At 39.6% G+C, this 17,088-nt stretch overlaps 1 protein-coding gene across 3 annotated transcripts in view; it reads left to right on the top strand.

Annotated features, from left to right (window-relative positions):
• LOC120796809 (kinase non-catalytic C-lobe domain-containing protein 1) overlaps positions 1–17,088 on the top strand; it is a 43,675-nt gene that overhangs the window by 10,265 nt on the left and 16,322 nt on the right. For 2 of the 3 annotated variants that reach the window (XM_040139888.1, XM_040139887.1), the window contains exons 4-19: positions 471–617; positions 3,078–3,195; positions 3,290–3,429; positions 4,608–5,243; positions 6,506–6,620; positions 6,950–7,021; positions 7,193–7,254; positions 7,361–7,519; positions 9,131–9,208; positions 9,388–9,475; positions 9,790–9,982; positions 10,867–11,582; positions 12,468–12,606; positions 14,345–14,604; positions 15,672–16,027; positions 16,900–16,993. In XM_040139888.1, the coding sequence (XP_039995822.1) occupies positions 471–617; positions 3,078–3,195; positions 3,290–3,429; positions 4,608–5,243; positions 6,506–6,620; positions 6,950–7,021; positions 7,193–7,254; positions 7,361–7,519; positions 9,131–9,208; positions 9,388–9,475; positions 9,790–9,982; positions 10,867–11,582; positions 12,468–12,606; positions 14,345–14,604; positions 15,672–16,027; positions 16,900–16,993 (3,373 nt within the window). The remainder of the gene's footprint in view (positions 1–470; positions 618–3,077; positions 3,196–3,289; positions 3,430–4,607; positions 5,244–6,505; positions 6,621–6,949; positions 7,022–7,192; positions 7,255–7,360; positions 7,520–9,130; positions 9,209–9,387; positions 9,476–9,789; positions 9,983–10,866; positions 11,583–12,467; positions 12,607–14,344; positions 14,605–15,671; positions 16,028–16,899; positions 16,994–17,088) is intronic. The other variant, XM_040139889.1, reaches the window with a different exon arrangement.

The following is a 17,088-nucleotide window of genomic DNA, read 5'->3' as shown; positions in this document are numbered from 1 at the left end:
CTTCTTCACTTCTCTCATGTTCTTCCCAAGCGTGTTTTCCTCAAGGGAGATTTTACGCACAGACAATAGCATAAGCAAAACCGGAGTTAAGGCCAGCTGAGTGTTTACTCTTCTATTTTGGTGACCCACACTGGGATCCGCCTTGCATATGTGTTTATCAAGTAAGTGTGGTTACAGTCCACTTCAATAGTTGGGAGTGATCATTATGTCTCGGATGCGAACTCAAAAGCACCTGGTTCAAATCCGCTGCTGGCAAAGAGCTGACCATAATATCTACCGTCAGCGGAGTAAAGCAAAACAAAAGCTCCATTGTAAATATATACAACACATGAAAATTGCTGCCCAAAATGGTGAGAGCGTCCTGTATTTTTTTTTTTAGCCTTTTTCTAAAGTCTTTTACATATTCAGATCTAGCTGCAGCTGCTTCCTGATGATGATAGTGTTTTCTTCTCCTTTATCCCCGGCTACAGGGCCATGTTTACTCTCTGGGCTCTACGCTCTCTGCCGCATTGAACTTTGTCATTGAGCCAGAGCTAGAGGCTGAGCTGGGAGAAGAAATCCAGAAGCTGCTGGAGCAGATGCAAGAGGAGAAGCCTGAGGACAGGCCGCTCCTGCAGGTATAAGAACCCTGCTGACTGTTCTTTCACAAGTACAATCACACAGGTCCTTAAGGAGAAGTCATTGCATTTACAGTAATTATTGCTGTAGCATGAATTAAAGTCTATTTTTCTCTTATGACTATGAGATGGACTAATTGGCAGTGCATATACTGTACTGTAGTCAGCATCTAGTAGAAATAGTGTATGCAGTCAGTCAGAAGTCCTTTCACTGTCAGTCTGTCACAACATCAACTTCAACAACAGGGTAAAACAAAGTAAAATACAAAAGAAGTATAAAATATGTCTAAATTAGTTAATAATAATAATAATAATAATAGGAAGAATGATGGTGTTGATGATGACAAAAACTTGATTTATATAAAACCTTTAATTCACAATAAAGCTTAAAAAGCCTTAAATTTTTTTTTTAAAAGCGACGACAAGTTGTACTTGTATTAAAGGATGCGATAGATGCCAGCCTCTGTTCCACAAGCTTCTGTAACTCAGTGTGATTCCTCATTTAGCATTTCTTTCATCTGTCTTTTTGAAAAAATGAGGCACGTTACCGAGGTTTACTTTTCCATATTCTAAGATTAATCAGCATCCACTACAATAGTTACTATTAGAAAAACGAAACCTTTTTGATCTTTTCAAAGTTAAACGGTTACTTTGTGAGCACAGAAGAAACTACAACTCCCATGAAAATTTACAAGCACAGCAGTACGGGTGATTACGTCATCATAACTTGGTTTTGTCCATACCCATAAAATTCACCAGTCATTTTTCCAGATTTTTAGTCGTAATCTAAAAGCCTAAAAACCTGCTTTAATGACATGTTTGAGATAACCTCAAACCCTCGACTTGTCCATGGACTTTACCTGTGACATTTAGCCTGCGAATGTCTCGGGCATATGGGAAATGGTGTTTCGTCAAAGGCTGTTAAATCACAAATATTAAATAAACATTCGTATTGGATCGTTTTTCAAGAAACTACCGTCCTCATGTAAACATATGAAGCGAGCCACACAACATACTGTTGAGAGAGGCTCTTTTCCGAAGCTGTAACTTTGCTTTTAGCATTGTCACAAATTTAGTGGGATTTTGAATGAGGTTTTCTTACTTCTGGTGTCATTTTGGCTCTCTTTTAATCGTATGTATAATTGTACAGCATATGTGATTTTTCACACTTATTTGTAGATGGTTGCATAGGAGAAGCACACTGTTGACACTTAAATATTGAATAGCTATGTTTTGCTCACGTGACCTTCGTCAGGCATTTCATATAATAAATGACAACAAGCCCGCATATACAGTATATATGCACTCCCAAACGATAACAGCCAATCCTAGGAAACAGGCAGTCAACTAGTCATACAAACAATAACACATGGAAATTTACAGGGAAGGAGAAAGTAAAGGGTTTGATTTTCTCTAGAAAAGGCAGAATAAATAGAAAACTGCATAAATATACAGAAATAATATTAAATAGTACAGAACAATGATATACTTGCAAAATACGAATTCTCATAATGACAATAAATTCAATACAATAACGTGTAATGAAATGCCTGATGCTCACTTGACTGAACGTAGCTTTTCAAATGTACAATCATAATAACTAATTCCAAATTACAATTAACTTTGACAGAATTATGCTGCAGTTAGATTTCTCTTGCGTTTTGCCTTTACTCTCAAATGTTTTTAAGCCTCCGTGCCAGTAACAGCTGTGGCCGGGGAGGCAGAATGTTTTTGACGTTGTCTGACAATCCGTCCGTCCCGTCCTTGTGAATGCGATATCTCAGGAACACCTGGAGGGAATTTCTTCAAATTTGCATGAACTGATTAGATGGTCAAAGGTCAAAGGTCAGGGTCATTGTGACCTCACAGGAGCCTGTTGCACGCACTGAAAGATCTGAGTCTCCAAGATCGGTCTGCTCGGTCCCTTCCAAGCGGGCTTCAGTGTTAAGACCAACCTCTTGACTTACTCTCCCTAGATGACAACCAGGACAGGGGGCCTCTTATTCCTCTTGCAGTCCACCACAAGCTTGTTGGTTTTGCTGATATTTAGCTTCAGGTGATTGTCGTTGCACCATGTGATGAAGCTCTCTATCAGTCCTCTGTACTCCTCTGTAAAAATAGTCTCCAAGTGAAGACAGCATGTTTCTCGCTGGAAATTATTCACTGGAATCATACATGTTAATATAGTGATAACTTCCATTTTGCAAAAAAATACACGTAATATCTTTTATTAAATCCCATCAAAGTGTTTACTACATATATTATACGGGGCTAGAAAGACATGGATGGAAACTGCAGTTTGACTGGTTGGCGGAGGCGCACAACCGCGTGGCAGTTATTCTAGTTCTTTTCTTACAACAAGACAGATTTGTTTTGTTTATGTTCTGTTGCAGAAGTAGAACATAAGCATTATCTGTGTTTCTTGAATATTGCAAACCTGCAAGTTTAATACTCCCACAGGACATTGTGTCTCTGGCTGAGGCACGGCTGTCTGATACCTCCTCTGCAGCTGTGTGCCGGAAACTGTCTTCTATTGGGCGACGGGTGCTTTCCATTGAATCAGTTTCAACATTTCAAGGTCTTTTTTATCATATCTATTTAGACATGTCACTGGTTGGTCTCTTCTGTGGCTTCTCCAGGTTCTAACTGCTGTATTTGTTTAATGTGCACAGATGGACAGGAAGGCTCCTGGGAGGCAAGATGGCAGCATCCAAAACCCAGATGTCTGCTTAGAAGACTGAGCTCAGATGACAATACCAAAGACCTGTGCAGTGACAGTTCTGTTAAGTCAAATGGTCTGTCCAGGCAGCAGGTATGTGACAGAGTGTAGCTACAAACATTTTTAGGAAGCTGTTGCTCTGGAGGAAGAAATAACAGAAGCCCACAGGAATGTGAAGCAAACAGTACTGATGCTGTTTCAGATGAGCTAGTTGGCCTTGCTTGCCCTCCAAGTTTAATGCTCGTTCAAGTTCAATTAGCCGACAGCTTAGGATGAGTTTCCCATTTCAAAATTGAGGATAAAGGCATGAAGGAAGGGGGTAGAAAAAAATGTTGCCACAATGTCATGATAGCTTAAGCATGGATATTTTCAGCATTTAGAAATAAACCAACTTGATAGAAACCAGAAAAATAGCTCTTTGAGGTAAAAATTGTGTGTAGAACTTCACATTGCCAAAACTTTTTAGTATTTTAGTAACGTTAGCATTTGCTATCAAAATATTCCAGACACTGCAATTGTGTTAGATGTCTTATTATAAGATGTCATAAACATAGATGCCAGCAGTGCCACTGTAATTTAATAAGTATTATTTATCAACTTTTAAAGACACCCTGCACATCTCGTCATGATTTGCATTTTTTATATGCTTGACAACATAATGCAAGATGCACACTAAAACTCTAAATCGTGAAACTGATCGCCATGGCATTGATCATAGAACATGACAAACGTTTGCACTATTCTTTACAGCAGCTAAAAACAAGCAAGAAACCGTATGGGCTCCCGTATCTTACAACAGGCATTTCTTCCTCATCAGTTTCTGTGCAAGACTACCCACCACCTTATTCAAATCCAGAGCTAGACCTAATCCCTTGCTGCTAATAACTAGTTTTGCACTCTGCTGAAGAGGAGGTTTCCTCTTGAGATATTGAACATTTCCCACCCATTACTTTTGCCATTTGTTCACTATCAGCACAAATACATCTCCTCGTGTTGATTAGCTCCCAGTCATTGTTTTTTTATTCTCTACCCTGTCCATGCACTGCATCTCAACAATGACATCGTTCAGAAACCCGTCTATACTGTAAGTGAGCTGATTAGCTATGGCCTCTGAGATCATAAGCTAAAAAAAAAAGTGACCAAGGTTCATTCATTTCTGCTTCAGTTTTGTAGTTATCTAAACTCTAATCTGTGTACACACTGGGGTATAATTAAGATTGTTACTGTTACTATTGTTACGAATGACTGAATGCTAAAAACATAATCTGCAGGTGTGCGGAGGCTGGGATTTCTTTTTCTGGGCTGAGGATATGGACAGCAATGAAGGAGATGGCATGATCTTGGCAGATGAGATGGACTGCAGGTCCCACAACAGCTCCCCAGTGAGGAGGAGTGCCCAGCAGAGGCAGAACAGGGTGAGGGGGGCTCTTAACCGGTCCTGCTCTGTCCCGGACTCCAACAACCCCCCCTGTCCCCCCCCCCCAACACATGGAGATATCAATATACCAGTGTCCGACCTCACTGAGATAGGAGCAGATGAACACCTGAGCTGCAAGTCTGTGTGGAGTAACAGACTTCAAAGACTCAACCGGGGCAAGTCCTGTGAATCTTACCCACACGGTAGCATTGAGGGTTATGTTGATTCCGTTGTGGACAACCAAGTGTCAGAAGAAAACAAGGATGCTGCAGAGACTTTATGCAGTGGAGAAACAAATAGTCAAGAGTGCCATGACAGTGAATCTAAGGACTGTATCCAGGACTTAGCTTCCTCCTGTACTTCCTGTCAGGACCTGGAAATGGAACAGGACTCTTCTAGGGACCAGAGCCCATTGAACCACAGCCTCTACAGCCCTGATAACTACATGACCAAAAGCATGCTGTGCCTGAATGAAGAATTTCAGGATGAGGTTAGCCAGTGCCAGACGGCTGTCACATCTACAACATGGCTTTGCAGTTGCAGTTATGTCTGGTGGTATTGTAGACATCCACTGGAGAACCGGCTGTCTATCGATAAGAGCAGCTATGAAAGAGAGAGAGTGAAACATGAAAAGGTTCTTATGGTAGGGATGTAGGTCAGTGAAGCAATGGAAAATGTTGGATTAGGTAGATTTGTTTAATATGGTATCTTCTCTAAAATGCTGAAAGTAGTATTTTGAGAAGAAGTTGAGTTTAGCTAGGTAAACAACTTAGATTTACAAAACAGTCTTCTGGTCCAGGTTTTCCACAGCATCTCACGGTCTTCATCGGAAGATGGAGTTTGCTTAGTTGACATGACAGTTTCTTGTATCGTCAACATGTGACCTAAATATAAAAATTGGTTATGTGATACGGCTGGTCTTTCCAAGCTCTGGAAAAAATGATAGTATGTGGACCTTGAGTTAAGAAAAATTTTGTCTACTTTTTCTACTTTATTTGTCTACTATTATTTGCAACCATTTCACTCTCAAAGCTGTTCTTTAGCTTTATTTAGCTATGTAGCCAGGAAGCTAAGTAGTTAACGTTTGCCTAGCGAAAGATTTCTAATATCAGTCAATAAGTAAAGCTAATTTCATTCGGGATTCTTTATGTTTTCCTAGGGGAAAAATAAGCTGTTTGCCATGAGGCCTGATACTGAGAACTGCTAAGCTTAATTAATTTACAAAAATTAACTATGCCTTTAATTCCTATTGTTATAGTATTTCCTTTAAAAACCACTGGCTAAGAACTGAGGACCTCTAACATGTCTTACAGAATGTAGCAAATATTTACTGAAAGTGTTCTAAAGAGGACACTGGTGTGTACAAGGTGATAGCTAAATTAAACTTTTTAACATACTCAGTAGTATCTCTTTCTGTCAAAACAGTTGCTCAGAGCTTGCTTTGTGACTCTTCTGCATGAATTAATTTACTAAGGTATGTACAGCTTTAGAGGGAAGTATTCAGTCTCAAAGAAACAGAGTTGTCACATACGTATTCAGCAGTAATAGGCCAAAGTGACATGTGAACACTTCCATTAGACTTTGACTTTGACATTGCTGACGGTTGGAATAATCAAAAATAGACTTAGAAAAAGTCAAGTAAAGGATTACTTTAGTTTGAGTTAATTGGGCCTACCGAGATACCAGCTGAAGCTCTGAAGTCTGTAACTCATGTCTTTTTAAGTCTGAGTTTGTTCTTTATTTTCTATTCAGTGGATCTCTCTAAGAGAGTTGCTTACTCGTTGTGGACGGAGGCTGACGGTTAATGAGCTGTGGGCTCTGTGTTACACCTGTCTGTCCTCACTGCAGACCTACATCGACTTTCCAGGTGATTTTACCCACTTCATGCATGAAATCAGTACTTAAGCTCTCAATATTAACTGCTCCTGCAAGATATATATATATATATATATATATATATATATATATATATATATATATATATATATATGGTGCTTGGGATATATATATATATATAAGAGCACACGTTTTTTTTTTTTTATCAGTGTTAATTTTTTCCTGTTCTTTAAGAACTAGCTCGTAAAACAATGATGTGAGAAAGAACAAAGGGAATGCAAAAATTATGCAAATTATGCTACATGGCTTGGATTTTGTTTGTCGCAATTCTGTGCAGCTCATTTCTCTCTTTTCCATCAGCCTATTTATGCCTAGACACAGTGTACATGGGCTGCGAGGGAGACGTGCTTTTCTTGAAACCTAAAAATATAGGTAGGTTTACTTTTGTGCTATGCTGTAGTCTCTGTGCAGCCTTTCTTAATCTTTAGTTGTTTACTCACAAAATAGATGTTGAAAATATACTCTTTGCTGAAGTATATGAGGCAACAGTGTGTGGAAGCTTTCGCTAACTTCAATAACTTTTAATTTCAAAATTCTCTGCAGGACCTCGAGATGAATTCTATCTTGCTCCTGAATATCAAGAGCATGGCATTGTGACTGAAAAGGTCTGCCTGTCTGAAATGCTTTCATTTATTTTTAAAATGAACTTTCACCAATCATTTGCTTTGGTTGTAGGTTTTCTGTCTTCTATTCTTTTCTGTTTCGGTTCAGGTTTGTGTGTATGGGGTCGCTGCTATTCTCTGGGCTACAGCCAAGTTCGGTTTATCACCTAATCAAAAACTGGCGATGCCCCGCAAACTGAAGAGGCTGCTCCTGGAGATGGCCAAGAGGACGCCCCTTGAAAGACCTACCATCATTATGGCTAAAAAAGTATTATTATTTTAACATTTTCTTTAAAAGAATCCATTGTTCCTACAATCTAGCACTTTACTAATTTTTTCTGCAAGCTAATGGATTAATCACCAAGGCTCCCTACTTGACACTGCATGCTTCATATGTGGCCTCCCATCAATCATTTTCTTTTTTTACCTGGCACAAGGTCCTGCAATTTGCTGTCATTACTGCATTGGTCTGAAATTGAACCCGTATTTACCACTACAGTGTTTCAGCCATCCCTTCACTTTTCTCATTCCAGTGTTCCCACTAAACTCTCTTACTTAAGCAGCCCATCCAACAATATTTCTCTTTTCAGCTGCCTGTTCTTACACATTGACATAGCAGTTTGCTTGATTTAAATTTGCAAAAAAGGAAATTAATTGTACAACCAAATTACAAGACAAAAATGCCAGCTTGACTTTTAAAAATGGTTTGATGACTGTTGATGACTGACTCTTTTTCTTATTCACTGTTTTATTAAAAAAAAGGAAACTGGATTGTTTTTAAGTAAAACTTGGTTAATAACAAACACGCTGACAGCTCAAACAAGATGGGCTGGGACAAATTTTGGTACAGATATGTATGTCCCCAGAGGATGAATCCCGTTGACTTTGGTGACCCCAAGACCTCTAGCGCCATTAGCATGTGAACAGTTTTTACATTTGTCCAGTGTTTTTTTTTTATAGCCAAATACATGCAAAACTAATTCCATTCCCATTGACCTCACTTGCACTTGTGTTGAGGGCTAAATAGCAAATATGTAGCTAACTAGATCTAGCAGCTTTGTGAGGTTGCTCAGCAGTTCTTTGAACTAAACGCTAATGTTAGCATTTTAACATGCTCGCAATGTATGCTAACATGCTAAACTAAGACAGTGAACGTGGTGATCCTTACCTCCTAAACATTAAGATGTTACCATTGTCACTGTGAGTATGTTGACAATGCTGATGTTAACATTTACCTCAAAGCACAACTGTGCCTGCATACAGCCTCACAGAGCTGATAGCATGGCTGTAGGCTGGTCTTGTTTATTGTGTGAAGGTCCTTTCTATTAATCAGTTCCTAAGATTAGGCGTTCACACTGAAGATAAAGCAAATTTTGGCCCGTAATTATTTTACTTTTCTTCTTATTTCTATTTATTATTTTTATACTTTTAGATTTGTGTTTTTAACACTTACTTATTATATTTTATTTTATTGTTCTGCCTCTGTCTCCCTCTTGAAAGTACTTTGAAAAGGTCTCTATAAATAAAGCCTGGTTTGATTTTGCATATCAATGCAAATATCACAACTACAGAGAGGTACACCTTTCCAAATAGGCATATCCTTTATAGAAGAGAACCACTTGTAATTTGAATATAGAGAATCCAATTTGTAGGGTTTTGTCATTTTCTCAACAAATGACTCTCCTACAAAACACCATCATTTACTTTTATTGTTATGTTGTTAGTCATTTTTAAAAGTAGCTGTTATTTTTAGAAATACTGGGGTTTTTTTAATCAAGTGCTTCGATTATTTTAGGGCAAAATGAATTCTGACATTATTGGTGTCTGTCTCAAGTGTTAGCATTGTTATCACACTTGTTTTCATGTGTCCCTCTTCCAGAGCTGTCGTGACTACTTATCAAGTCAAGGGACAAATGCTGAGACTGTGTGGAACAACCTCATCAGCAGAGTTCACCCGGTAAATTTTCCTTTGTTTTTCACCAAAGATACATTAATATCTTTGCGTCTTCATCTTAAATGTCAGTTTCAGAGTCGGTTTGTGTCTGTTTGGTCCTCATCTCAATGTCTATCCTGTTTCATTTAAAAGAAAAATAGATTGTTTCTCTATTGTAATGAACCAATTCTATTGTCTTTCAGCCAGTCCCAGAATCCAATGAGGCAGAAGATTTGAGTGCAACCAAAACTCATCACAGCTCATGTGAAGAGTCTGAACAAAACAACAGTGGTAGGACAGCTTCACTTTAGTATGGGTGACCCTCATGCAATATAGCTTACCTTGAAATGTACAATATATTATACACTTAATATGCCAAATATTAAGAAGACCCTTTGAATTTTGCTATCAAGATGCACTTGCAATTTGTCTTTGTCTTAAAAATGTCACTTTTTTTACATCTAAAATTCATGACTGACGATGATAGATCATGCCATCGTAGCAGATGTTCCTAATATTTTAAACATTTTGTGTAATTTAAAGACATGCCTTGCATGAGACAATATCACTGATATTGTATCTGGCACTGTTGTAACTGTGTGTAGGCTTTGTGCCCATGGCCACTGAGAGCCGACTGGCTCCTGTGACTGGCCCTGTTCCCCACAGCTATCCACTCAGCAAGGGACTCCAACTCCCAGAAGCCTTCACTTCCATTGCCACACACTTCACCCCCATCATCCTGACCAATAGTGAGGACTCAGAGAAGGAGAGCCAAAACCTTGGAGCTGCCCTTGAAGGGTAGGATGTTCCAAAAGATAATCTGTATTATCAGTGTACATTTTTTAAAAATATAAGTGATGCATCTTTTTTTTAAAACAAATTTTCAAGATAAAAGTCATTTTATAAAATTTAAACAGATAGTTTGACATTTTGGTACATACACTTCTTTTTTCTTAGCTTAGCACAAAGACAGGAAGGGGGGAAAACAACAGGGTGTCCAAAAGTAAACCAAATCCACCTACCCACACCTCCTAGGCTCAGCAACCAGACAATTTTGGTTTAATAAGGAATTGTGCTGTACTATTTCTGAGCCTGCTGACGTTCTGCTGGCTCCACACACACACATGAATGGCATGCACCTGCAGTACCTAATGTGGCCACCATACCCAAATCATGTGACAGCTCCATCCTGGTCCTGGGAGCCCGGCCAAAAAATCAAATAGCACATAATCCAACATAAAACCACACATTTAATTTTTTTACACTTTGTTTATTGTATGGATTACACAAACAAGATATAATGTGTTAATTGGTGATCTTTAGAGGGGCTGGTAGTTGGATTTTGTCTCCTTTGGACATAGTCAGGCTAGCAGTTCCCCTGATTTCAGTCTTTATGCCAAGCTAAGCTAATTGGATGCTGGTGTTAACTTTATGTTTAATGGATAGATATGAGAGTGATATCAATCCTCTCATCTGTATCTTGGGATAAAAACAAAGAAGCATATTTCCAGAAATATTGAATAATTTCTTTAAAAATTTGATTTAAAATCAAGAAGAATTGTAATGAATTAAAAGAAGAAGTTACAAAAAGAGAAAGCAGTTAAACTAATACCTACACAAAATGCTAGACAGCTTTAAAAAGAGAAAAGGAGAATGCATATAATGGATTGTTTATTTTACAGGACTGTGGATGAATTCACAAAAACCAGTGAACACGTCAAGAAAAGGGATGTTGTTTTCACTTTGCACTCTGAGTACCCAAATCCTGCACAGACTGAACCCAGTCTACATACAGAGGAGTTGCCTGTTAATCCGGCAGTCATAACTACAACTTGTACAACTCTCAGCGACAAGTTACTGGTCAACTCCTCTTCTACTCTCCCTGATATTTCCTGTCTTGGAGTGTCTCTTCCTCCACCATTATCAACTAACCTCAATGGTTGTGGTGTCTTCAACAATTACCTCTTCCATCAGGATCCCACAACAGGGCATCTTTCTTTAATGCCTGTGCAGGTCAGGGCTCCCGAGTCTCTCCTCGGGTTGGATATTAATCTCTCCCTGGTCCCACAGCGTTTGCAAGGACTAATCACAGTTCCACAGAAAAGTGAAGGTCTGTTTATTAACTGTCTGAATGTGCCTGTGAGGCCTGAACCCCAGGAAAATGGCCCCCCATTATATATCAATGGTAGCTCCATCATTTCTGACAGCCCCCTGGAGCACAGTGTGCCCAGAGCTTACAATGAACATACAAATCCAGGAACGCAAAGTGAAAACCAGTCTCCTTCAGAGTCCATCTCCCCCAAAGTCCACCCTGCCTTACAGGAGGTGATTGACCTGCTCAAGGGAGAGTTTTCACTCAATGGGTATTTGGATAATGGACATGAGGACATCGCCATGGGTATGTATCTTTAGATAACTGTAATCTAATTTTATTATTGCTTCATTTGCTTTACCAACAATCATAAAAATAACCCACTATATCTATACATCATTTAGTGATTCAAACAGTGGTACTCGTGCACAAGGGGGTACACTACCGATCAAAAGTTTTAGAACACCACCATTTTTCCATCTGTTATTTAAATATACATAATTCAATGTCTCAGTGTTTCTTAAATTAACGCATAGGAAATAAAATTGGAGATTTCAAAAACAAGGAATCATGGAATCTTCTTGTTGATCAAAATTTAATGTAAATTTTTGAGTTATTCAGCAACATTATTAGGAAGATATTGTACTGCAGGAAGAAGTAATGTATACTGTTCTCGGAATGGTGAGAAAAAGACAGGCAACACAGGAAGACAGACTGGTCGGTCAGGGGTTCATCCTACAGCAAGATAATGACCCAAAACATTAGAAGAAAAGAACCAGACCATGGCTTCAAATGATGGAAGACCAGCACAGACTTAAACCCCATGGAGCTGGTTTGGGTTGAACTGGACAGAATGGTGAAAGAAGGTGAAAGCAAAGCTGACTGAGGTGTCATGACGCCCCAAGGTGGAGAGAAAAGGATAAAGCTTTATCTTCTCTAAATGTCTCTCTGTATCCATTGACGTCAGAATATGCCAGTGAATGACAGAAGTAAACGGCTGCAGTGTTACAGAGAACAGACACCTTATGTCAAAGGGGGTTAAAAATCATCATAACATTCCTTTAATACCAGTTAGCACCCTCCGTGCAGTCATTTTTAAATAAAACAACACAGCAATGGCTTGTTCCCCCATCTTGTCTTGAGTTGTTCAGACATATTCATTTGAAAATGAACCTTTATGTCTCTTCCGAGGGGAGTACATCTTCGCTTTGAAGGACCTCCAGTACCACGTGTTTGCCAGTGTTGTGAAGGAGAGGTTCAGTGATCTGTACTGGGAAGACGACTTGCTGGGTGTTTTACACTGCCTGGTCACCTACAGCCCATCCACGCAGTAAGTAGGACTTCAAACGCGTGCCTCTTTTTCGTTTTAAACTTACTGCGATACTGTGGGTCCCAAAAAAAAACGTATTTGTAAATTGGTACTACATAAAGGAAAATAAAGTCAGTGTGGCCATCTTGTCGCTTTGCTCTCTTCAAGAAGTTGAGTCACAAACTCAGCAAAGACAGCAGACTGAAATTTCAATCGCATGAATTAATGCAGCGTGTATCATGAGTTCATGTTGCTTCCTATTAACAAATGATCAAGTCACTCTGAGTTTATGTGAATAAGGAAGGCCTCATAGATCATAAATGTGATCTACAATTACATATTATATGCCACCAAATTTGTTCGAATCCAGTTATCCTGGATTTTTTTGAGGTTCAAATAACAGCAAAGGGGAAAACAAAATGACAATTCACGGTAAGTGTTGGGCTACCTGTACTTGACAATTCCAATACAGTCCTTTTAAAACAGAGCCAGTGCCCTGGAAAGGACACCATATTTTCACATCCAGATCAATCTCCTAAACTCTGTGGAATCACACTCTGCTAGTACAGTAGAAGTTAAATGTTGTGATTTAAATAGTGGTAGGCTTTCACACAAAACACCACAAAAACACCATTTTTGCCGTGTTTCCAATATCATTTTTGCCATACTACGACATCTGGAAAATTTCACATTTCAGCTTTAATGACCGAATCACTCACAACACTGTTCAGATTTTGAAAGTGAATCAAATGAATCAAATCACCACCATTAGTGTACATTATGAATTAAAGAGATTATAGGAGGTGTCAAAATAATTATCCCAAATTGAGAAAAGATATCGTGTTAACAGTACAACAGCCAGTGCTTTGGTCTAAACAGTGAGGTACCCAAATGGGCCTGCCTGTATTCAGATTCTTAATTAATTCGTATGTGGGTTCTGAAGAACAGACACACAGAATGATCTAGTCCTCACTGAACATGACCCTCCTCCCAGCAAACTTACAGTACATATGCATGTGTACATCCGTATACAGAATTCAAATGAGCATTAATACAATATGCATTTCAGCCAGCAGCTTAAACAGTTCCTATGGTAACATCTTTGCAGTATGTCTGTTAGTGCTGAGGAGAACGTCTGGCAACATTGAAGATACATGTAAAGCCTCATCTGCATTGTTACTGATGTGCTGACAAGTAGGGAGGGGGGTGGCTGAAGTGTATGAATGAATACATGAATGAAAATCAACAAATTCCATGCTTCGCACTTCTCTCTTCAGGTAAAGACGAGCAGAGGGTCGGGATTGTCAGTTCTCCCCGACGTCTTTTTATCCAGTCGTAGCCTTGCTCTTATGCTCAGGGCAGTTTGTGGGGAGTACCCCTTAATCTGCTGTTGTAGGGAGACATGACAACTATGCAGGGAGATAGACACTCATTTCCTCTGTCTGTCTGCTAATTCACAAGGCTCAGCTGTGGAAGGTTCTTTTTTCCACTGTTCCAGTTTAAGTGAGGGGATAGAGGGAGGAGTGTAGCCTCTCTATTGACACATGGTCCATTCTAACTCTGATGTGGACTGGAGTGGACGGTGTTTTGTCTGGTTCAATTTTGTGGATCAATTGGAGTGATTTGCAAGTGCATCTGATCTGCAGGAAGTCCAATTTGATGTCAACTGTTTTGTTTTTGCCATCAGCATGTGTGCTAATTGTCACTAGCTTTGAACACTCAGTGTGTTTTTTCTCCCTCCTAATGCGCCCCCATACAGCGGCTCTAACGAGCAGCCTCCATCAGAGGCTGTGAAAAGGGCAGCCCTTACCCCACCCTTGATAGCAACTGCCTGGAGAGGGAAAAGAGAAGTTCTCCTACACAGCCATCTTGATGTGAATGGAAACATTCACCCTTCCAGTCCTGCTGCTCTGGATTCTTTGGAAGAAACCGAGGCCCAGTCCTGTCATGTAGAAAACGGGACTGCACTTGAAGATTCTGAACTAAGATCGCAGAGCAGTCAACACTGTACCAGTCAAGGTAGGAGACTGACTTTCACGTTCAGTTCTATCCTTGATTAGACCAAGAGCTTGCTCACGGGGTTAGGTTCTGACAGCCTGTTCAATTTCAGATGCAGGTACATGTTTATAAAACACACAGATTTGTTATGGTCAGAATCTAACAAATGCCTTATCAAATCTTTTTATTTCCTTATTTTAAACTTTCTCCAGCAAAAAGCAGCGTAGCAGCAATGTAGAGCAGGCAATCATTTAGCCAAATACAAAATATGTGATTATGTGGCAAAACTAAGTAAGTAAGCAAAGCTGTCAGGTAGTGAAAATCTGGTACTTTTTACAGAATTAAAAAGTACTATAATTCTCTGAACTGTAGTAGAGGAGATGTGTAAAATAGCAAGAAATTGAAATACTCAAGCAAAGTAGAAGTACCTCAAATTTGTAGTGCTCAGTTATATTACACCATTGCTGCGCTGAGTACAAGTAAACTACCTAAATAGATGCATTAAGGGGATTTAGAGGATGTGCGTTTGATAAGTAGATTCAATACTGGTTTCAAATTTGAAAACATACTATTAAAACATACTATGTTGTGTTTGATATATTTCTCTTTATTTGGCTGCTGACTGAAGTCACGAGAGCTTTGAGTGGCTGTTAGATGTTGTTCTGAAGATTGTAGCCCATTCAGAGGAGTCAAAGGCATGCTAGCAAACGATGAAGATTTTTTTCTCCTTTGGATGTCGTTCCTGGCCAGTGACATTCATAAAAACACACAGAAGCCCTTACATCGGCATTTGTTTTGCTACTAAAATATGCTAGACGATAAGGTCTTGACAAACAGCCTTTTACAAGATATCTGAGATAAAAAGATAGTGATAGAGCAAGTTGAGCTTGAATTGCCTTTAAGCTCATCTGTTAAACAGTGGATTCATTGTGCAGCCATGACAGGGTTAGCAACAAATATCCCAAGCACCACCCTTGGATCTCTCTCTTTCTTCACAAATCCATTTTTTTTTTCTCCGTGTGATCCAGTCCCTCTCTCTTTGTCTTCTCTTCCCCCTCTCTCTCTGCTGTCCCTGTTTACTGGTCGAGGTGTGAGCATGGACGATTCAGACGCAGGGGTCATGGAGGGAGGAGATCATTCAGTTGGGGGCAGCGATGAAAGCCCCTCTGAAGCTGAGTTTATATTGGGGAGAGAGGAAGGGCTGGCAGGAGCCCACAACGAGCAGACGAGCCCCGACTGCTCAGAGGACATGGAAGACAGTGACTCCCTGGTGTCAGAGCGACTCTTCTCGCCTGGATCCAAAGCAGAGGGACTGGGCCTCGGCTTAGGCCCGGCCTGGGCCTTGGCCTTTTTTGGAGAAGATTGTTTTAGTTCGGAGGTGATACAGTATGCAATGAATCTGGGACAGCACACAGGATCGCCGCATCTAGATGTGAAAACACAGGTAGGTAAACCTGTGAAGGCCACTGCCAGTGAGTCATATTTGACCTTAAACCCATGTGTTTGAACAAATAGCAGACTGCATGAAGCGGCTGATTTATTTATTAGATTCTATTACACTAACACATTGAAATGTATATCATAAAGTATGTCTTTTACACATACTGCATGTTGCAATTTTAGGTTGTGTATAGAGTTGTGTATATTAATGCAAAAGACGATAATCTACCACGCTTTTTAAACAGAAAGACAACAGGTTTTCAGTATGGTCAACTCAGCAGGGAAAAATGAAGAGTTTTGATTCTTTATGCATTTTATCCAGGTATTATGTTACAACTAAGTGCTTGTTGCATGCAGTTTAGTTTCCTAGTTTGATTCAGCCCTTCACCAGGTTGAGTTTTATGAACAAGTGTTGGAATTATTTTCTTAACTGTAATGAAGTGGGGCACGGTCAGGCTTTGGGGTAAGTAGGACGAACATGTGGGAGACTTTAAGATAATTGGCACATTATTCTCTCCAAACTGGATCTGAATATTAATATGTTGAACTGAGCCCTTGGCAGAGGAAGTTATTATCATTTGCAAAAGAATATTAATGAATAGTCTTTGTGTTTACACACTTTGAAGGCACCACTGTTCCTTCAGAAGGTTTGCATAACAGCTAATAACACACCTTAGGAACCGTGCTGCTGCGACTTATCACTCATTTCACTTCAAAAGAGCTGTTGTGTTCTGTTGCCACGGTGAAGAGAGAGGAGAAAGACAATAAAAACTCTGCTCCATACACACTGGACACAACTGAAGGCCTCTTTCAGTGAACGGCTTGTGGTGTTATTTTAGCGCTCTTGTTTGATTTTGTGTGATTTCCTTTGAACAGGAACTGCAGCAGCAGCTGATAATTGAAACGAGGAATCTAAAGAAAACTAGAAATTTCTACCAGAAGCTGATTCAACAAGAGAGAAAAAATAAAGGTTGGGTGCCCATTTAACAACACTGCTGGCGTACGAAAACGGCACACTTAGCTTCCAGTGTGATCTATAAAACTGTGTATGTACTGTATCCCAAA

The sequence above is a fragment of the Xiphias gladius genome, chromosome 11, assembly GCF_016859285.1.
Source record: "Xiphias gladius isolate SHS-SW01 ecotype Sanya breed wild chromosome 11, ASM1685928v1, whole genome shotgun sequence".
Lineage (NCBI taxonomy): Eukaryota > Metazoa > Chordata > Actinopteri > Istiophoriformes > Xiphiidae > Xiphias > Xiphias gladius.
This window is presented reverse-complemented; position numbering and strand designations above follow the sequence as displayed.